The sequence below is a fragment of the Festucalex cinctus genome, chromosome 1 (assembly GCF_051991245.1).
Source record: "Festucalex cinctus isolate MCC-2025b chromosome 1, RoL_Fcin_1.0, whole genome shotgun sequence".
Classification (NCBI taxonomy): domain Eukaryota; kingdom Metazoa; phylum Chordata; class Actinopteri; order Syngnathiformes; family Syngnathidae; genus Festucalex; species Festucalex cinctus.
The window spans coordinates 48,823,403-48,846,035 of NC_135411.1; the positions used below are offsets into that span (position 1 = coordinate 48,823,403).

Here is a 22,633-nt window from a genome sequence, read left to right on the forward strand (position 1 = left end):
TGTTCTCTGCGCTAGCTTTGTGTTTTTCAGAAGCAGCCTACTTTTTCAGTGAATGCGGGCTGAAGTGTGACCTCTTATAACGATGTTGGTTGAGACTACCACAACAGAGAGCATCTGCACTGAAACATGTCTGCCTATTTGTTCAATACAAGTAGCCACATTGTGTGTTTGTTGTTGTTTGTTTGTTTTGTTTTGTTTTGTAGCATGCTGCAGTTTCAAAATGGCATCAATATTAAATTGATTTTCCGGTTTTTGAAAACATGTACGGTAGCACTTTTGGCTGAAAAAAAAACGTTTCTTTGCTGGTTTTGTTGTGCAGTTAATCTTTTTCTGCTTTTGTGTTATTTTACGTTACAGAAGTGTTTTTTTTTGTTTGTTTGTTTGTTTGTTTGTTTGTTTGTTTGTTTTTTTAATCAAACAAACATTTTTTATAGTTGTGTGGACCAGAAAGTGATTTGAGTGCATGTGTCGGTGGGGCTTTAATGTACCATGACCTCCATTAATTTCTCAGCAGCGTCTCGAGAGCGTGAGCGGTTTACCAGAACATAGTCATCTAACAAGTGTAGCACACAACGCCCCCCTAAAAGATAGTCTGTGGTTTATGTGCATGCTGCAGTCATGACAGTAACACGAAAAGTACTAAAATGATGAGTCTTAAATCTTTTCATTAACTTGTCTTGAGTTAACTATAGCCTACATGGAGAATGAAAATGAAATGATTGGGCAGAGAGGGACAAGACAGGGTTAACAAAATATTTTCATTGTGCGCAAATATGGTCCAACACAATCCACTCCATGTTGCTGTTTGACCATTTATTTTTTTAAGTAAAAAAATAAATAAATAATCATGTTTGACATTCCATTATATACTTTGGTCCCATAGCCAGATCTATACAACGTACATTGTCAAATAATATCCAGCCCCGAAATAATATATGCTGGGTACCCAACCCCCATGTTTAAGACGCTTTTGTTTGAATACATTCGGGAAACAACGGCACGTGAGTATGCTGAGAAACTGCAACTGTGCCTGTTCTTGATATGAGTTGCCATGAGAGTAGTGAACACACATTTATATACAGTCAACTGTGCTACATGCGCTCGTGTGTGTGTGCATGGTGGTTTGCGCACGTGAAGCAGGGAACCAAAGTTTCAGTTTAAGTGACTTCTTTTGTATTAATATTGGGCTGGAGTGGTGAACATCTTTTTTTGGTTTTTAACTTTTGAGGGAATTACTTGGCTCCTGTTCATAATGTGGTCATCTATAGTCAGTGCATCGTTCACAGATAAGCGTGTCACTTTTCTCAAAAATCTATATTTTTTTACTCAGTTTTACTGTAAGACCCTTTTTTTTTTTTTCTTTTTTCTTTTTTAAATCCCCTTGCGGGTTTCTTATCTTACACACCAGCTGTTTCCTCAACAAGTGCGCATCTGTGGTTGGGTCTTGTATATGTGTCTGCTTCAGTGATGTTACATGAAATCATAAACTGACTGGGTTCAACCTGTCACTTCATTACCAATTTACAGTAAGAAGAGTGTGTGTCTGTGAGTAAGTGTGGTATGTGGTCTTTAATCGCTGTCATTTTGGTAACTAGTCTGGCCGTTATTGTGTATTGCTTTCTGGAAAGAGTTCTTTTTCTAGGGTTAAAGAGTGCTTACTAAATCTTATAACTTACACTTACTTTATACACGCAATTCCAAATACACTAAGAATGTCTCATTTGAGATTCACAAGAAATCATCATCATTTGTTATTAGATTTGGCATACATTTACTAACACCCACGTATGGCTTTTCAGGCTAGTTCCGGAGGTGTGCGTCGCTTTACTAAGCCACCAGAATCTTTGGAGCGCTCGTTGGAGCTCTCCCGCCACCGAGGCCGCAAGAGAACCCAGAAGAGGCCAAACTACAAGAACCTAGGCGAGGACGATGATGACGGGGGCTCTGGGGGAGGAGGAGGAGGCGGAGGAGGAAGCAGCAGCAGCCGGGAAGGGGCAGATGATGGCTGGGACGATAGCGGCCGAGGAGGCGAGGGAGGCCGAGAAAGGGAGAAGGGAAAAGGTACAGAGGTTGTAGGAGCAGGTGGGAGTTCTAAGGGGAGCAGAGCGAGTGGGGAAACGGCGGAAGGTGAGTGTGAGACCTTTTGGGCACAGCAGTGCAGGATTGTGTGCATTTGTTTACCCCCTCCATTAGTCTAAAGTCTGCCATGATGCACCCCTTCTATCTAAAAGCAAGCTCTGCAGCAGTCCTCGTCTCCAAACAGAAAAGAGAAACTAGCTCCAATATTGTCTGCAGCTGCTTAAACACATTTTATTTCTCGGTCTTTTAATTTAGTAAATGGTGAGCAGACAAAACACTTAAGACACTAGAGACCAAAAATAAATGGTATTAATAAATTCTCTTTGTCTAGTTTTGAGATGAAGCCTTCCTGCGGGCCTCCCCTGTTTAGCTCATTTTAATTTCTCCATGGTGACCACTGATCACCTAATCAACTCCTTATCATTAAAAGTCAACTGTCCATTTCCACAATGACATATCATCCATCCTGTGCTCCTCACCTGTCCGCCCATCTCTTACTCAAGCTCTGTGTGCATGTGTGTGTTTTCAGTCACACATACAGTGGAACCTCTGAAGTTCAAGCACAATACACTGCGGGATACTGGAAACAATTTTTTCTATAGGTTTATAATCAGTTCCGTGGTCAAGCATGTCTTCCAGACTGTTCTCAATCCGTGTTACGCACAAGATCACGTACGTGACCCAACCCATTTAAAACAGTTTTGTAGGTTTTCTGTTTAAAAAAGTTAAATACATGTATATCATTTATTTATACAGTATGATATATGTAAACACGAGCAAAGCCTAAACAACGGCTATTGTCATCTCTCGTGTCTCTGTGGTGAAACCTCATGTTAAAAAAAGACTGTAGACAAACATTGAATTAAGATACTTCACTCAGGAGCTATGTCATATTCTCCTACTCCAATCACCCAACTGCGATAGAGCGTGGGTTTAATTTGTCACCTAAATAGAATAAAACGCACAGTCCCAACTTGGTGCCTATTACTCTCTTGTCACGTTCTTCTTCTCTTACAAGCCGTTGTTTAAGCTGATGTGTGCTGCAAAAAAAAGAAAAGAGGTTTCACTGTCCATCTCTGTATGAATCCTTCCTCACTTCAACTGATGAGTTCCATCTTTGCACACAAATGTCGGCTTCTGAACCACATGTCCTTATTTGCATTATTCCATAATGTTTGAAGAGCAACAACAGTAGCTTGGACTGTAGGGAAAAAAAGTTTCAAAATGATTTTTTGGAGATGCGGTTTCAAAACAAGTACTCATTCATATCCATTTGGAGGTCCAGATTCTAATTTAAAAAACAAAACAAAACAAAAAAAACGAAACAAAAAACAAACAAATATTTTTTTACAAAAGTTAACATAAATGTTAAGGTAAATGCAGCGATCATCAGTGAAGTGAAGAGGGAAACACTTCCGACTTAGGTTCCCTTGATTTAATGCAGGGGTCTCCAAGTTGGGTCCTCGAGAGCCCCTATCCTGCTTGTTTTCCACGTTTCTCTCCACTAACACACCTGATTCATGATCAGGATCGTTATCAGGCTTCTGCAAAGCTTGCTGATTAGCTGATCATTAGATTCAGCTGTGCTGAAGGACGGAGACATGGAAAACAGGCTGGATCGGGGCTCTCGAGGACCGAACTTCGAGACCCCTGATTTAATGTGTCGTTTAAAACTTCATTACGCATATTGGATCAGCCAAGTGTGTGTATTTGTGCTTACAGAAATAGAGATGGTGGTGATGGATACTTGTAAAGTGTCAGAGTTGACTGAGCAGAACATCACGGATGAAGAGAAGACAGCAGCAGCAACGCGCACGCACACGCAGAGAAGCAGGTACATCTTCACGTATGCATATGCAAGATGTAATCCACAAGTGCAGAGATATGTAATTTCATCCTGTCTCATTCCACAGGCCTTTCTTAGAAATGGTGTACAGTGCCCTAGACTGCAGCAATGACGACTACCATGCCCTGTTTGTCCTGTGCCTGCTCTATGCTGTTTCACATAGCAAAGGTTTTATTATTTTGCCATTTGTTCCCATGTATTTTTTTCGAGTTTGCATTCTCAGTGAAGCAGCAGAAAACAAAAGAACTTTCAAGGCAACAAATATACCATGCAACACAGTGAAGACATTCATCATCAAGTGTTCAAAAAATTCGCACAAGTGACATGACCAAGTACTGGACGTGCCTCCTTTTTAATCCACTTATGTGACCTTTAACCTCAACTTTGCATTGTGCTCTGTATCATGTGGGTCTTCCTAAAATATTGAAAGGTTGAAGCATAGTGCAATAATCCAAAATGAAGAATTAAGATTGTATAGTGATTTAAGGTCAAAGTAACTCCCAATTGTTTTATTGATAAACGGATTATTTAATTAATTGATAGTTGTGTCTGATATCTTTCCTTACCTACTGTATTACTGTCTTATCTTATTTACCCTCTCCACCTTCTATTTCCGTAGGTATAAACCGTGACCTTCTGGAGCGACTGCAGTTACCGGTTCCTGATCAGGAAAGAAGCTCCTACAGTTTGGTACTGGCAGAGAGGTTGATCAGAGTAATGAGCCAGGCAGCACAGCCAGGTTATATGCACATTGCTGTTCTTGCACATGTGACATGCTTTCTTAACATGGGCTAATGATTCATTGATGTGTTTTTTCTGTGTTTAGATGGTAGAGTTCGTTTGGCTACTCTGGAGCTCAGCTGTCTTTTATTGAAACAGTCTGTTTTGTCTGGAAGTCCGTGTTTAATCAAAGATGTTCATCTGGCCTGCCTGGAGGTATGGCCACATGTTGTTCCTGTCTAGGCATGACATACAGTAAATGCACATAATAATCATAATCCAAATGTACTATTTCAAACTATTGATTTTGTTCTTAATCCCCTCAGCCCGTTTGCATAGACTCCTCCCATGAAATTTGCAGTTGATTCCTGCAGTATTTCATTGATAAGGAAAGGTGCTACAATTAGGGCTATCGTTTCAAACACGACATTAGCCCCCTTTGTCCATGTCCCTCATTCGACATTGTTAAATTCCTTTCAATGCTGTGTCCTTGAGGTTTTTATCTGGTTCGCCAGATTAAGTCATCCGGCTCCCCTTATGGATCTGTTCCTCCTCATTTCTTTGAGAAGGTTGAGAAGTACTGGTAAATCAGTTTTCGCCGTTATCAATAACAGTTTGTCTTTTGGGGTAGTCTGGTGCAACTCCTGCTCAAGAATCTTGGTCAAGGTGTGCTGTGGAATTTTAGACCCATTTCCAAGCTGCCTTTTATTATAAAAAAAAAATTGGAAAAATTGATGCATATTCAGTTGAAATCTTTCCTCCTGGCTAATGACACTGGAGACAATCTTGTTTTGTTGGATCTGACTACAGCATTCAATGGGGTATATCCCACGGAAGAGGCAGGACTGTTTTTTTGCACATCAGTTTGTTTCCGGTTCGGTTTGCGACGTGCGGGCTGCTTCAAAAATAATTGTGCTTCCAACTTTGTGCCCCTCGGTTGCGCGTTCGCAACCCGGACCGGAAACAAACTGATGTGCAAAATCACATCACGCCTCTTCCGTGGCATATACCCCATATAGTGAACCACAGTGTTCCGTTGGCTCGTTTGCAGCACAAGGTGAGCATATTTAGTGGCAGCACTCCAGAGTGGTTTTGACCCTATATGGCAGACAGACCTTTTTGTGTTAGAATTGGTTGCTCTGAGTCCCGTTCTGCCCCACTGTCGTATGGTTTTCCACAGTGTTCAATTTTGGGCTACCAGATGTTTTCATTGTATTTACTGCTCCTGTGTTCCATCTTAAGAAAGCATGGTATTTGCTTTCAGTGCTTTATGTCCTGCTGAGCGAAAAGGACACTTTCCCATAAAGATGTCTTTTGTCCTGTCTGGAGGTAATAAAAGCCTGGATGGCAACCCTGTTGACTTGGGTCACCTGGCGCCTTATCTAAAGCAAACGGTATCGAAAATGGAAAATTGGTGCTGTTGTTAAATCTGTGCTTTTTATCTTATTGCTAGGCTTTGATGATAAGCATTAAGCGAGAAACATTTAACCCTTTATCTTCCTTCAATCAAAACCAAAAATTTTAAATAAATACATTTCACTTATGGCCTGCGATTGGCTGGTAACCAGTTCAGGATGATTTCTCAATGATTTCGACAGGACCTCGTGTTGAGTCATTTCTGATTTGATTTTGAAAATATTTTTTCTGTTTCTGAAAAAAATGTTTTCTATACTGTACATATATATTGTATTGTAAAGTATGTTTGACTATAAGAAACATTTGTGCTCATATGCTTTACATGTCATTTGCATCTGTTTGATATTTCTTGTGTGTCATGCACACAGGGGGCGAGAGAGGAAAGTCTGCACTTGCTGCGGCGGTTTTACAAGGTGAATGTGCAACCTAATACACACACTGGAACACCATCAATCGGTACACATTTACTGTATTACTGTACATTGACGTCTTTCCGACCTGAAAGTAAAGCACTGTTTCCACTATTCCCTCCCACCACCATCTGATGGTGGCAGGTTGACACCAGGCAGTAACATTTATTGGTGGTGTGAGTTCATACACTCATTGACTTTACTTTCTCTACCCTGATTGCGCTATCTTTTGTACTGAATTACTACAGTTATATTAAGCATTGTAAACCATAACACAGCAGTCAGTTTCATTTTCTCTTTGACCTCTTTTTATATGAGTGATGAAGATAGGGCTGCTCGATTATGAAGAAAATATCAATCACCATTATTTTGGTAATAATTGAAATCACAATTATTTTTGGCACAAAACAAGAAAATGTTGAAACGTACAAAAAATTATTTGAAAAACTATAATTATGCAAGTTACTTTGGGAATTTAAATTTAAAAAAGGTGTAAATGTATAAATTTAAACAACTCAAAATTACTGTTAATAATCTTTTCTTTTCTTGGCTGACCTGGCTTGTTTCTTTTTGTGCACGTTCTGAAATTAGCTTAAATATTTTAAAACATTGAACATACACATACAACACATACACTGTTGGCGTTGGGGAAAAAATAAAAGAGTGATGAAGAAATTTCTGTTTCACATTTTAGCTGCTAATCACACAATGTGTGTTTTACCTTTTGGATGATACGTTTTGCAAGGATTTAATAGAAATAAAAATAATATTGCATCTATAGCTGCTCTTTGATTCCCACCGAGAAGTTGGAAGCACCACAATGAAATATGAATTGTAAATCCATCTTGAACAACACCCTTATATGAATCATCTGCAAACATATCTCAAGGATTAAGAAAAGGAAAATTTTCAAAGGGCAGGTCTCAGCATGACACTAGGCTATTGACTTGGTTTGTCAAGTGTAACTTGAAATGACCACTAAACAAAAGCGATGTAGGTTCAGTATTATATCAGGCCTAACCCCCCTATTACTTTGTTATACAGTAACCAAACGTTTATTGGCCTGTGTTTTAATACTCTGGATTTAAAATATGTTACTCACTGAATTGCAGGGCGAGGAGATCTTTCTGGACATGTTTGAAGATGAATATAGGAGTATGACGGTGTGTTGGCCATTGTTTTCTTCACAAACAAATTGCCTGGTGTTTGGAGAGTGTATTTTTGTTATTTAAGTGTGTCTGGTTGCGGTGCTTTATCATTTCAGAGTAAACCACTGAATGTGGAGTATCTAATGATGGATGCCTCCATATTATTGCCACCCACCGGCACACCTCTGACTGGCATTGACTTTGTCAAGAGGCTGCCTTGTGGAGATGTGGAGAAGACACGGAAGGTATGTCGAGTCAGACAAACTCTCTTTATGGTTTTGTTGGTTCTATGTATCTCAAATAATATAATTACTTACTACTGGTAACGTTCTCCTGTGTGTTTGTGTGGATGCTGTCACTTCCCTCAGGCCATACGTGTGTTTTTCATGCTGCGGTCACTATCACTGCAGCTTCAAGGGGAACCAGAAACACAGCTGCCTCTGACCAGATCTGAAGATCTTATTAAGACTGATGATGTCTTAGACCTCAGTAAGTCGCGTACAAACACAAAAATTTCCCTTGGCTATATATAGCCAAATCTTGATTGCAAATAAACATACAATCAGATTCTTGTTAGATATTTATCCAAAATCTTTATTGGCACAATACAAAGTTTTGATTGATAATGTTATAGAAGTATTATTTTAACATTTGTTATTGTAGTTTTCCTGAGCGTCATTATCTTTATAAAGGTCAGAACACCAAACACACAGATTACCAAGCAGGGTCCGACCTAAACTGCGATTGGCTGGCAACCAGTCCAGGGTGTCCCCCGCCTACTGCCCAAAGCCAGCTGGGATAGGCTCCAGCACCCCCGCAACCCTTATGAGGAGTAAGCGGTTAAGAAAATGGATGGATGGATGGTCCAACATAAAACCTTTTTGAGTAGTAGCCCTGATTTAAACCAATACTCAACAAAACTCCTAATTACCATAGATATGTAAACTTGTGGATGAAATAGTGAAGTGTGTCATCTCAGCTGCCAAAATGCATGCATGTACAGTGATTTAAAAAAAAAAGAAAAAGTAATTCCAAAGTCAATTCCAATGAAGTTGTGACATTGCATTAAACATTAAAACAAATACAATGATTTGCAAATCATGATCAACCTATATTTAATTACCGTATTTTCCGCACTATAAGGCGCACCTAATTATAAGGCGCACCTTCAATGTATGGCATATGTTCAAACTTTTTCCATATATGGCGCTACAGTAGAGGCTGGGGTTACGTTATGCATCCATTAGATGGTGCTGCGCTAAAGGGAATGTCAACAAAACAGTCAGATAGGTCAGTCAAACTTTATTACTAGATTACAGACCAGCTTTCTGACAACTCCATTCAAAATGAATAAACAGCTGTTTTATTATTTTCTCTGAGGTAAAGTATTAGTATTAGCTAGCGATCCAAGATGGCGGGATCTTCTGCGCATGCGCGTCACCGATCGTGCAGGGTCACCGATAGCGTCTTGACAGCGAGACCTGTTGCGGCTCAATATTGATCCATATACAAGGCGCACTGGATTATAAGGCGCATGGTCAGCTTTTGAAAAAATTGACGGCTTTTAGGTGTGCCTTATAGTGCAGAAAATACGGTACAGTAAATGCACTACAATGCCAATACTGTATATTTAAGGTTCAAACTGATAAACTTGATTGTTATTAGCAAATAATCATTAATTTATAATTTTATGGCTGCAACACGTTCCAAAAAAGTTGGAACAAGTGGCAAAAAATACTGAGAAAGTGGAGGAATGCTCATCAGACACCCGTTTGGAACATCCCACAGGTGAACAGGCTAATTGGAAACAGGTGGGTGCCATGATTAGGTATAAAAAGAGCTTCCCTGAATTGCTGTCATTCACAAGTAAAGATGGGGCAAGGTTCGCTTCTTTGTGAACAAGTGTGTGAGAAAATAGTCAGTTTAAGGACAGTGTTCGACAATTTACAATTGAAAGGAATTTAGGGACTTCATCTTCATCTGCAGTCCAAAATATCATCAAAAGGTTCAGAGAATCTGGAGAAATAGATGCATGTAAGCTGCAAGGCCAAAAACCAACATTGACCAACTTCGATGCCTCAGACAGCACTACATCAAAAACTGATATCACTACATGGGCTCAGGAACACTTCAGAAAACGAATGTCTGTAAATGCAGTTTGCGCTACATGCGTAAGTGCTACTTAAGCAAATCAAAAGCCATTTATCAACAACACCCAAAAACGCCGCCGGCTTCTCTGGGCCCGAGCTGATTTAAAGTGGACTGATGCAAAGTGGAAAAGTGTTCTGTTGTTAGATTAGAGCTCTTAATGATGAGATAATGACTTGAGCTAGGCCATTGTGTTGCTGTTATTCATTCGTCCTTGCTTGGCGCCTGCTATTTGACCTTGCTTGGCACCTATCTATCTTGTCTACATTCTGACATACGTATCCAGTAGAAACCAGTTAAGGCCATCAGGTCACAAATTCTCACAAGGGGAGGCTGAGCTGTTAGCCCATGTGGGCAGACGGCCTAGACAGTATAAGTGCAGGGACGATTTTGAATAGATCAGTTCCTCTTCCGCATACTAATAGAAGAGGGCTTCACAGCTGTGTACTCGATCTTTCTGGTATCCAGTAAAAACTTCAGCTGAGAACATGCAGTATTCTGGTTATTGCTGTTGGTATAATATTATGAGTATTAAGATACAAGAACCAGAACTTTACACTGTGGTCTGACGAGTCCACATTTCAAATTGTTTTTGGAAATTGCGGAAGTCGTGCCCTCCAAACCAAAGAGGAAAAGAATCATCCGGGCTGTTATGGACGCAAAGTTCAAAAGTCAGCATCTGTGATGGTATGGGGCTGTGTTAGTTCCAGTGACATGGGTATCTTAAACAATTGTGAAGGTACCATTAATGCTGAAAGGTACATACAGGTTTTGGAGAAACATTTGCTGCCTTCCAAGCACGGGCGCCCCTGCTTATTTCAGCAAGACATTGCCAAACCACAAAAAAAGAGTGCAGGTACTAGACTGGCCTGCCTGCAGTGCAGATCTGCCTCTCACTGAAAATGTCTGGCGTATTATGAAACATAAAATATGACAATGGAGACCCCAGACTGTTGAACAGCTGAAGCTGTACATCAAGCAAGAACGGGGAAGAATTTCTCCTACAATGCTTCAACAGTTGCAACTATAAGATTGTAAGTTAATTATTATTTACTAAAAACAAGTTTAACTGGATGAAATATTGATGTGTGTAGAATTGGTGGCAAAAATGCATGTAGCATCAGTGGGGGGTGCAGCAGCTTGGAAAAAAAAAAAAAAAGTATGTGCCATGGAGCAACTGTTGTCGGGCCATGCCATGATGAAGCGCTAAAATGGCTCAATGTGACACAGTGGAAATGACAATGACAGTAACTAACTTAAATTATCCACCAAAGAAAAATCCTTTGAATTTATCCTTTTTTTGTTTGCTTGTTTCACATTGTTGGATTTATTCCCTTAAAGGTCCCGTATTATTCAACTTTTCCACACACTAAAATAGTTGTCAAATGTGTAAAAGACATATCTGTGACATGCGGTGCCACTAACCCGAGGGGGCTGGGCCGAGTTCACTTCCATGTCTTATTGATGTCACCAAGTCACGGAAGTTTAATCTGCCCGTTTGAGGCACACACTATAGAAAGGAGGAGAAAGCTAAAGAAGTTGCGGACGGATATTTTTCATACCTGGTTGGAGTGTAGACAGGCCGGGGATGCATATTATTGATAGAAAACCCCACTAAAGTGCATTTTCATACTAGGGGCCCTTTAAAATTGCGTAACTTGAAGGAGCTCTTGGTAAAGTGGTATGTTACTTAGCAGTGATGACTAAACAATCTGGCAAGGTTTACGTGCATCTGTTAACTTGATAACTCAATGACAAATTTGTTACTTCTTGGAAAGTTTTGTTCACTGGCTATACCGGTAAATGCAGACATGTCACAAGTGGCAGAAGAAATTAGCTGACATGCCTTCTGTGGGTTTGTCAATAGTTTTGTGGTCTGTTGCAATAGGCACAATTATCTCGAGTTGATCTTCAAACTGCATGAAAGGTCATCAGTGACTCAGCATCACCCTGATTTTTTTTATTATTATTATTTTTTTTTAAACTGATGGTATGGTTAATGTACCGTTGGTTTAATTAATTTATTTAATTTACCAAAATTTAATAAATAGTTGTAAAATTAATAGTGTAAAACTTAACATTTCCTTTAGAGCTCTATTTTTAAATCAGACAGTCGTTGCAAATTGGTTTACTGTAATATTTAAATTATTTTACTGTATGTACCTTGCATGATTATATTTCTTTTACAGTTCTGAATTATTGTTAGTAGATTTGCTTGAAGAGGAAGGTTGCACAGCATGCAGTAAAAAAGAAACTGACATAAACGATTCCTCAGTATAGTGAATTGTCCAGCATTATGTAATTTGGTGAACTGTCCGCAAAAGTCTTTCTTAGGAATTAACAGCTCTCGAAACTAAACACGAGTCATGTGGTGGCTTTGTGGTTGTTGGTCACATTTAGGGAATACAACACCTCCATTGTTTGTTTCTGTGTGAAAGGTGGCTTTGACGTAACCCAATATGTCAGACAACAAGCTTCATTAAGGCTCTGTCTGTCAGGCTAACTGATCCACTGAATTTTTTTGTTGTTTTTTTTGTTTGTTTTTCAGAAAACATGACAAGCTGAACCTACTGATTCGATTTGTATTTATTAATAATTTCATTTCAGGGGTAGACTTGAATGATCTGTTTAACTCATGATGTAGCCGATTTTAACAGTGTGACAATATGCGAGTGTGCATGTCAATTTAAAATTACACAGTATAACCCAACTAAGATAAATAAACCAAATCCAGAGTTCGCACGAGGTAATCACATAGGCCAGTGTACTAGCAAGTTTGTTGTTTAGTTTTTTTGTTTTTTTTTTTAAGTAAGAGGAAATAAGACTCAAGATGTGAACTCATTATTCGTCATTGCGGTAGAAACATTTTGTCCTTTGAGTGTGTGTCCGTAGTAGTGACTGCTGAGTCACTGTGCGGAACTTGCAACAAGCATCATACATGAGTGTCCAGCAAAAATTACCCTGTTAAAATATCACCCAAGAAGGGCAAATCCCAACAATCTGTTCTGAGTCTTTTTTTCAAGCAGTGGTGTGAAAAGGGTGCTGCTGAAGGGGGTCACAACACAAGTGACCCAACCCCCAAACCCATCATCACCCTCAAAGAAGAAACTCAATATTTAGCTATCAAATTGTTTTTTTTGTTTTTGTTTTTTTATATATATATATATTGGGACAGAAAGTCAAAAAGGATTTTGACAATTATGCAATTAGGCTAACGACGTGCTTATGTCTGTTTTCAGATAACAGCGACTTAATAGCATGTATGGTGGTCAGTAAAGACGGCGGCCAGGCTCAAAGGTTCCTCGCTGTAGATGTTTATCAGATGAGTTTGGTCGAACCAGAAACCAAACGCCTTGGATGGGGTGTTGTCAAGTTTGCTGGCCTATTGCAGGTACTGTAATTCTTTGTGTATGTCCTGTCAAAAAGAAGAGGTGTGTTTTTCCTTCAACGGGTTTCTTTGTATTCATTTTATGACTAGTGAAACAATTAAATTGTTTTATTTCTCAAATTTTAGCCTGTTGGGGAGTGGCAAGGAAAGCCTGGTGGGCCACGGGGCTAATAAAACGCTGGGGGAAAGCCTGGTTGTACTTCTTTTTAATACTTGAACCCAATTTTTGTGGAATACTTGATGTGGCCCAGACATATCCAAACTCTATCTACAGCGTGCAATGTTTCCACTAAGAATTTTGTCAACAGCAGCACTCGAGAGTGTGTGGGGAATTGTAAGATGTCCGGCGTTAACAAAGTAGTGGTTCACATAGGCCGGAATGCCGATGAACACTTAACCAATGAATAATTGGGTGCATGCTTGCCAAAACAAACGGTAGCTTGTATGCTAAAACATTCGGTTGCACTTTAACAATTTAACAATATGCTCGTGTTATTTTTGTATCAGTCTTCATCCACAAATCCATCAAGGGTCCTCATCTTCTGTATCCAAATTGAACAGCTGAGCAGATTCTCCATCAAACATGCCAGGTTCCCTCTTGTCATCAAACTCTGTCGTTGCCGTGCGGCTGTTTAGCAATGATGTCGGCTTTCGTGAAAGCTCGAACAACAGTGCCAGCAGACACGTCCGTCCAGGTGTCCACAATCCAGTACTTGCACAACTTCCAGTTTGATGAAAGTGTGTTTGCCGTCTCAGTTTATGCCCATGTCCAGAGGTTGGAGACTTGGAGTTCCTTTGTTAATCCTGCCGGAATGCTGACGAACTCCGAGTTTGTTTTCTTGCTTCTTCCACCAATGTGGAATTCTCTTGCGCCTCCATGTACAACAGCGTAACTGATAGTTTGCAGGTTAAATTGTGCCTCGTAAGCATGTGTTTAGTCTTCGTTGATGCCATTTTCCAGATTCCTTGGTCAAAGCGATGTTGTTTTACATAGTGTAAATACCGGCAGTATTTTGTTGTCCATTCCTGCTCGGTCTCGCAGCCGGAGTACGCCTCGTCTCCGAGTATAGCGCCGGCCGCACGTTGCCAACAAGGTGGGGTCCAAACGGGGTAGACGAAATGAATTGCAGGAGACAGGAGGTCACACTGCAATCTGGTCTTTTACTTTAGCTCTCCTTTTATTCACCTACGTTTATTCATTTCATCTCCACATTCGAGTACATATGCCTCAACTCTCTTCGGCCTTCTTCCTCCCTGCATGTGCTATTGTGCACTCCAAATTCACATGTCATACACAGCCATTCACAGTGGCTTGAGGAAGCAGCCAACCAGGAACGAGCGTGAATCCCGCCCACCTATCAGAAACACACGTTGGTACAGCAAAATTTGCCCCATTGCTTGGCTGGAAGGACAACGTCTCCGGAGCTCGGTGCACACAAAAGACGCACATTGTTTTGTTTTTTTGTTTGTTTGTTTTTTTGCTGGCTCGAAGGAGCGGCGGGTCCGATTTAGGATCACCGTTGCTAAATTAATATAATGAAAACGCTGGCCGGCCATGCATAATTTGAGTTTGAGACCCCTGTTCTAAACCTTTGACCCGTGGCCCCCATCAAGTAGTCCGCGGCCAGGTACTGGTCCATAGGCCATTTGGTACCTGGTTGCACATATACATTTGATTTTTTTTTTTTTTTTTTTAAGACTTTGGCAACACTCAAATCACTGAAGCAGTGCGAAGCGAAAGCAGAACGTTTTTATTCCATGTAGTTTTCTCAAGTGCTTTGACCTGTTTTATCGAATACAAAAGTTCGTTACACATAATCCCTTTTCTCCAGCAATACAATTGTGGCCAATGAAAAGGCTGAGTGGCTAGTAATTCTGGGAAATCACTAGTCACAGTGGCTAGTGAGCAAAAAAAATAATTACTTTCAAGCCCAGATTAATAGTGTTAAAAATGTGCGATATAGCGAAATGCAAACAATGAAATCTGATATGTAGTAGGGGAGCGCTGTATTCCAGCTTCATTACATTTTTCTTTGTTGGTCTGTATCTTCCACTTGAACTTCTTTCCATCCTTTCTCTTGCCCTCTCATTTTCACCTATTAATGCCCATATTGATATTTTTCTCCCGCCACCAGGACATGCAGGTGTCCGGTGTTGAAGATGACAGCCGAGCTTTAAACATCGTCATTCATAAGCCCAGCTCCAACCCGCATGCCAAACCGCTGCCGATCCTACAGGCCAACTTTATCTTTGCCGACCACATCCGCTGCATCATCGCCAAGCAAAGGCTAGCCAAAGGTCGCATCCAAGCCCGGCGCATGAAAATGCAGAGAATAGCAGGTGAGAATGAAATGAAGTAATTAACTTCACAGTAGGCTTTTTTACAGGAATCGCATGAGGCATAAAGAAAGTGAAAGAACACTTAATCACTTCTATAATCACAGTGCCTTAATCAGGTTTAATCTTTGTTAATGGTGAGATATTTTCGAGTACTGGGTCAAACCTACCTCTTGCCTTTTTCTGTAGCACTTCTGTTTAGTTTAACTTTAGTGCCAAAATTACAGTTATGGAAGCTATATCAAAGACTGTCTTTATCTAAGCCAGTATTACTCAACATCCGTTGCGAGACGTTTTGTTCCAAACCAGTACTTAACCAGTAACAAAAAACAGAGGAATTGTATTAGTCATATCCTCTTCCTTCTTCTGAGCGTGATTTCTAAAATCTTGGAATCTTGGCAGCAGTCTAATCAAGGAGAGTGTTGTTCTTTATACCATGCGACTTACTATAAAATAATAAAACCAACCATTAACTATTATAACCTTCACTACCCTTTAACGTCCAAATACCATGCCGTTGTTCATTTATAAGCTACTGAACCCTCTGAAATGGTGTAATGTGTTTCATTTTGTTGCAACACTTTTATATGGAACACATCAACTTACAACATCCAACAATACTGTTATTACACATTGTAACAGTGAAAAGCTTTTCATATGGACCAAAATTTGTATAGTTTTCTTCAATTCTGATGAATTTGTCAGTGGTATTCAAAAGGCATCTAACAGTTTTATTTGAGCTCACTTGACCAATTGGAACCAAATTGATTCGTCATTGTGCTACATTACAGTCGGACTGCCTGATTAATGGATTTTCAGGTTTTATCGATTACTTCAAATTATGTGTCAGATTTCTGTTTTATATGCAAAGTTGAGTTTGAGCAACTTCCGTAGTTAACTCATCCACTCCCAGCCATTTTCACTGAAGCAACCCCCTTCGCTCCCGGCTGTTTTCCTGGATTTTGACTGATTTTGCAAGGCCCACAGAATATTGTGTTCTGTTGCTATTAAAATATAGAACCTACCAAAAGAAAGAGTCTCTTCTTTCATTAGAAAAAGTGTAATGTATTTCTATGTTTCCGTGTTGCAGCACGTAACATTAGAATATAGCTAAGTTTCATCATTGTTCACAAATCTGTTTAGAACTGTGGGTAAAAGAGTCTTTTGCAACATGGCCCTGGTTGATCTCTTATACTCTGCTGCCACCTGTTGGCCGTTTTTGTAATAACTTCTCTTCAGTTCGAAGGCTGCACCAAAATGTTCTGTATGCTCTAGCATAAAAAAACAAACAAACATAAAAACGTAAAAATAAGTCTTTGGGAGCATAGTCATATCTAAAATAGAACACATTTATACGTTTTTGGGAGCAAATGAGTTAATAGTGCATCCCTGCTGACATACACCACTTGCAGTAATTTGTGAACAGAGAGAAGCTAGTTAAATTTCAGTTTTGCAAACTTTTGATTTGATTTGGTTGCTACACTTACTGGTCACCAAGTCTTAAGTTTTATAGCTTAACAACAGTTGTTTTTATTGATTTGCATGAGCACTTCAGTTGCTGTACCTTTTACATTCTGTCACATCTCATTACGCAGCCCTTTTGGACCTGCCTGTGCAGCCAAGTACGACGGAGGTGCTGGGTTTCGGACAGACAGCCAACGCCTCCCCCAGCGGTCTCCCATTCCGTTTTTATGAGCAGTCAAGACGAGCGCCTAATGACCCCACGGCCAGCAGAGCAGTCTTCGCCTCAGTTGATAAAGTCCCAGGTAAGCTTGTGATGATCAGCTTTGAGTTCATGTCATGCATTGATGTGTTAATGTATATGTGCATCGTGCACAGGCTTTGCGGTGGCTCACTGTGTGTCGCAACACACCCCCTCTCCTCTCTCCTCCCCTTCAACTCCCTCCAGTGGGAGTGGAAGCACAGGGCGATGCGACTCTGTTACGACGAGCACTATTTCAGCTCAGAGCCCCACAGGTACAAAAAGTCATACATATACATTCCTCAGAAATGTCGAGACACACCTAAAGTACACACGGGTAAGCCGAGACGCCTTTAGAGCAGAATTTATGTAGAATTCACACCCATTTGCTCTTCTGTTTAAGATCATTCAATGTTAGTGTCAAGATCAAAGAAAACTAACAATAAAATGCATGCAATTTTTTTAATGGTGATTCATGAAGAAAAATATTCTAAAAGATGCAACAAAATGCCATGACATTCAAGAATGGATAAGAAATAAAGTGATTAACATCTGTCAGTCGGGAAAGGGTCACAGAGTCATTCCAAAAGCTTTCGGACATGATGAGAGCCATTATCCACAAATTTAGAAAGGATGGAACAGTGGTGAATCTTACCAGGTGTGGACAGCTTACACCCTTAAACCCACTCATCCAGGAGGTAACAAAAAAGAACGGCAAGGCCTTCTTCACCTCAGGGCAGTGGTCATGACTCAATGATAAGGATGAGACTAGGCAAATATGACATCCATGTCAGTGTTCCAAGACCAAAAAGATCATAAAGGCTGGTCTTGCTTTTTAAAAACACATCTGAATGATTCCCAAGACCTTTGGGAGAATATTATATAGACTGATGAGCTGAAAGTTAAACTTTTTGGAAGGTGTGTGCCTCGTTGCATCTGTTGTAAATGTAACACAGTATTTCAGAAAAGAACATACCAACAGTCAAACATGATAGTAGTGCAATGGTCTGGGGCTACTTCGCTCCTTCATGACCTGGACGACTTGCTGGGATTCATGGAACCATGAATTCTGCTCTTTCCCAGAAAATCTGGAGAGAGAGAGACTGTTTGGCCTTGGGCTCTGCAGCGGGTCAGCAATCCAAAAATCACCAGCAAGTCAACTTTTGTGTGGCTTTAAGTAAAAAATAAATACATAAATAAATAAAATTTAAAAAAAAGATAAAATTAAAGTGATGGTTTTGGGGCGGTTGGGGTCAGTTTATTTGATGTGGTTTTAGGGTACTTCCTGCTCCAAAAATTGCTTGGGAAGTCAGTAAGTAAACCAAATCTAATAAATGTTATGTAAAGGAGAAAAGGACTGTAATAGTAAAATATAAACAAACTGTAATTTCTTGGAAGGGTACTGTTTTTGATACAACAGCTCCTCTACATACGCATTGACAGTATGCATGTTTCTGGAGTAAACCACCTCCTCACTGTTTACACTGTGAACACAAATGGACCTTGGACTTGTTTTTTGACTATATATTGCTTGTCTGTACTAGTCTGTACTATGTTATCAATGGAATATATTGCTTAACATACACATTAAAAAATGGACTTTAATCTGCAAAAAAATATTGCATGTACAAGTCTGTATGGGTGAAGTACAAACACAATATAAAACATTTTAACAAAACAAATTGACTTAACACTGTATGTCTCAGCCTTTTTAATCTAGTCTTTCATACAAATATATAAATTAAAATACACTTCAAAATGGAGCTTTTGTTTGCTGAAAAACAATCTTAGATCCATGATTGACTTCATGAGACGACGGTTTCTTTGCAGATGCACGCAAGCCACACACATTAGTAAGCTAGCCAATAGCCTATAATAGAGACATTAATATTAACACTTGTTTCCCTCATTCCACTCAAAAATGACAGTGACGTGCATCAGCGTTCAGTCTGACCACCTGCAATGTTTCCTAGCTTTGGGGGAAACCTCAGCAACCCTACCTACCAACCAAGTAGTATGACTACAACAGAAGAAAAAAAACAAAAGCAGACCAGTAATAAAAAAAATAACCTGTTAGTATTGAGTGGTAATGAACCTTTCACATATCCTGATGGAAGTAAGTAACTTACAATTTCACTTGACTAGACACAGTTACACGAGGGAGGTACCACTGCAGAACAGTCAGAATGCTCTGCTTTGTACACAATGTCGCAACAGCGAGGGTGGGAGGCGGAGCGGAGGGTTAAGGTGGATCAAATCATTTTCTAATTAAGTGGGGGGATACTGTATTATTGTTGTTTAAATGTTACATTTAAACTCTATGGTTTATATACTTTATAATTTTCTAGCTTGTTAAAAAGAACACACAATAGTCAAAATATATCTATATACATACTCTAAAATTTGGGGGATTTTCACTTTGGGATAAATATGCGTCCGTGTATAACCTATTTCATAATAAAGTCAAATGAATGTTCTCTCATCAAAGGTCAAAGTACAGGGAAAAAAGACAATATACAAATGGCCAAGTACAGGGGTAACATTGAAATAATTACATGTTATTGTTATGATAATATTAATAAGTTATTTGAATTATTGCTGTTTTTATATTCATCTATAAGCAAAAAAAAATCAATAATGCACTTATATGAATGCACAGTTTCAGCAGCATTTTTTAACTTATTTGTTGAAACCTGTGTGCTATTATTTGTCTCAGTGCAAGCTTGAAAGAGAAATAAAGACTAAAATAATCATCAGTTGAGCCATCATCTCGAATACTGAAATGGTCTCTTTTTTTTTCTTTTTTTTCCCCACCCAAAGATGATGGCACATTCTTAGAGAACACCCCTCCGTCCTCGTCATGCGGAGAAGGCGAGGGAGGCAGCGGGGACATAACGAGCGCCCCGTCCACCCAAGGCCCGCCGCCGACGCTGGCCCCCAGCCTCACCCCGGCCTCCCAACCCACAATCTCCCTCCTCACCGACAGCAGCGCCGACACCCTGAGCGTGGAATCGCTGACGTTGCTGCCCCCCGCGGACTCGCCGCACCTGCACCCCTGCGCCAATCCCCTCTCTGCGCCCGCCTCCTTTCTCATGAGACTGGATGAGCAGAGTGATGAAGAGAACGAGGAAGCAGGGAAAGGTGAGCAGGAGGCGGAAGTCTCGCAAACCGCGGCAGGTGGGACGTTAAAAGAGGATCCAAGTACAGAGGAGTTAATTCCGACTTGTGACGTGCTAGAGGATCCGCTGGGTGAAGATGAACCAGAGGGTGGCGCCTCCGTGGGGAGAGACTCACCTCAGCCGGTGGAAGAGCAAATAGAAGATGGAGAAAAGCACACGGAAGCACCTGACGCAACCGAACAGGACTAACGACACATTCTCACTGGTGCACTTGAACACATTTCACACTCAACCAGACATGTTGAACCAACCGCCTGGCTTGGCTGCAGGCTGTTTCCATGCTGCAACCTGAAAAGACCATTTCAGCCTTTCCTGTGGAAAAGACTCACACTGACAGAACTGGTGGAAGGCTCAAAGCACATTTGGGTTCATCGGTTTCACCTACATGAGGTTTTAGCACGTGTCAAAGCGTGTAACCAGCAGATTCTTTTTTTTGTTTTGTTTTTTATGTTTGATTGACAGGATTGTCACATGCATTACTGCTGATGTGAGGCTTTTTTTTTTAAATCTATTTTTATGTCTTATGTTCACATAGCCACTGACGTTTTGTTATGAACGCATATGCACACTGCTGCACAAGCCTTTTATCTACTATTGTATGTGTACAGATTCAAAGGATTCATTCACCATGGATGTACTGGATGTGTGCTGCATCTGCTTACGTCTTAATTAGCCCATATGTGGACTTCTAACATATCCCACTCAAATTGTCGCTTTTGTATGAAATGTACGAGTAACCTGCAGTCTGTTGCAAAATGGCCCGACCGGTACAAGTGAATTAAAGAGATTCAAAATCAGAGTAGTTAAAAAAAATAATAATGCCAGGCAACTTCCTGGAACGTGTTTGACAGTTTAAGCGGTTTTGTTTTGTTTTGTTTTTTTAATGGGTTGACAGTGCATTACCACTCACATCTGCAAAAGTCATCTTGAGGTTTGGATGCTTCCTTTTCATGCGCTTTATTTGGAAGAACGATAAGATGAAACGCAGCAGCCTGTTTAACATCATGGGAAAGAGCAAGCATGGGGATAATGAATGGCAGCAACTATATGTGGTCTAAACATTCAAGTTGCTCTTTTGTTCAACCTGGTTTCACATGAAGCCGTATTTTGTATTGAATGTATCTGGTTGACTCTGTCACAGAGCTGACTTAAGATCAGTTGAACCAACCAATAAGGATGGCAAGCGTATCTAAGGTTTATCACAAAATTACACATGACCACTAAAATACTTATGCTCATCAGGTGTGATTACAGTGGCTAACAACATCCCCATTATTGAACATCTTGAGTTTTTGCAGAGCAGATCTTTACAACGGCAATAAACAGGAGTTTTTGTGAAGGTCAAAAACGAATGTAACACACACCTATGCCCTTCCTATTGTGGTGTTAACTTGGTGTATTTCCATCTTCTAAGGCTTTTTTTGTAAAAACAAAATCTTTGACTTTTCAGCATCATCTCTCCTCTTCTGTGCCATGATCTGACATTTTCATCCTAAACGCCTCACAGTTGAATTAGTAATTGAGAAATTTAAAGCAATACTTCCTCCACAACCACTCCATTATCTTGCTGCTGTAAATAGCACCAGAATGATCGTGAAGATATGCTTAGATAAATGACAAAAAAAAAGAGCATTTCAATGGATGCTCTGCAGTCACGTTTGTTCTCCATCTTAAAGATGTGTCGCCTTGACAACATCTACCTGAAAATGCCATGACAAGCTGCCATGATTCAGTATCTGATTGTAGTGTGTGCGTGCGCTGTACTGTAAATGCTTCTGCCTTTTAAACGTGTAAGTATTGTTAATGACTTTGACACAGAGGAATAAATAAAGAGCTGCAATAAATTATTCTACCGAACAACACTGAGACTGCCTCATGTTTGTAAATGAAAAGGCTGAAAAGTGAATGTATGTCAATGTGCGGACGTCGTGCTTGCTTTCATACGTGTCAAGAGAACCGTGACAAAAGTGTTTCCTAATCATATTGTTCTTCCTGTCTTCAAGGAAGTATGCGTGCACGTGTGAATGAGTTCCGGCCACTCCGATGACATGACGTGTGTGCGCACGTACATCAGTACTACTACACTACCATGGTGTCACCCATGAGACTGAAGTGGAACAGATAAACTAAAAATGTGAACCCATGTCAGACGAGCGTCATTAGATTAACTCACAAAAAGTCTAATAAGTGTTCATATACTATTATCAGTAACTAAGAAAGCCCAAACAATACTGCAGTGCAACGTTTAAACTTGTCGAGT

At 40.1% G+C, this 22,633-nt stretch overlaps 1 protein-coding gene across 3 annotated transcripts in view; it reads left to right on the plus strand.

Moving 5' to 3' along the window:
- Positions 1-22,239, plus strand: part of clec16a (C-type lectin domain containing 16A) — a 46,864-nt gene extending 24,625 nt beyond the window's left edge. Inside the window, exons 10-23 of one of the 3 annotated variants that reach the window (XM_077539476.1) lie at positions 1,800-2,127; positions 3,802-3,913; positions 3,993-4,093; positions 4,545-4,664; positions 4,752-4,861; positions 6,430-6,474; positions 7,584-7,634; positions 7,736-7,864; positions 7,988-8,108; positions 13,007-13,158; positions 15,291-15,495; positions 17,088-17,258; positions 17,332-17,469; positions 20,015-22,239. In XM_077539476.1, the coding sequence (XP_077395602.1) occupies positions 1,800-2,127; positions 3,802-3,913; positions 3,993-4,093; positions 4,545-4,664; positions 4,752-4,861; positions 6,430-6,474; positions 7,584-7,634; positions 7,736-7,864; positions 7,988-8,108; positions 13,007-13,158; positions 15,291-15,495; positions 17,088-17,258; positions 17,332-17,469; positions 20,015-20,562 (2,331 nt within the window). In that variant the 3' untranslated portion in view covers positions 20,563-22,239. The remainder of the gene's footprint in view (positions 1-1,799; positions 2,128-3,801; positions 3,914-3,992; positions 4,094-4,544; positions 4,665-4,751; positions 4,862-6,429; positions 6,475-7,583; positions 7,635-7,735; positions 7,865-7,987; positions 8,109-13,006; positions 13,159-15,290; positions 15,496-17,087; positions 17,259-17,331; positions 17,470-20,014) is intronic. The other 2 variants (XM_077539484.1, XM_077539490.1) reach the window with 2 other exon arrangements.
- Positions 22,240-22,633: the final 394 nt, after the last annotated feature.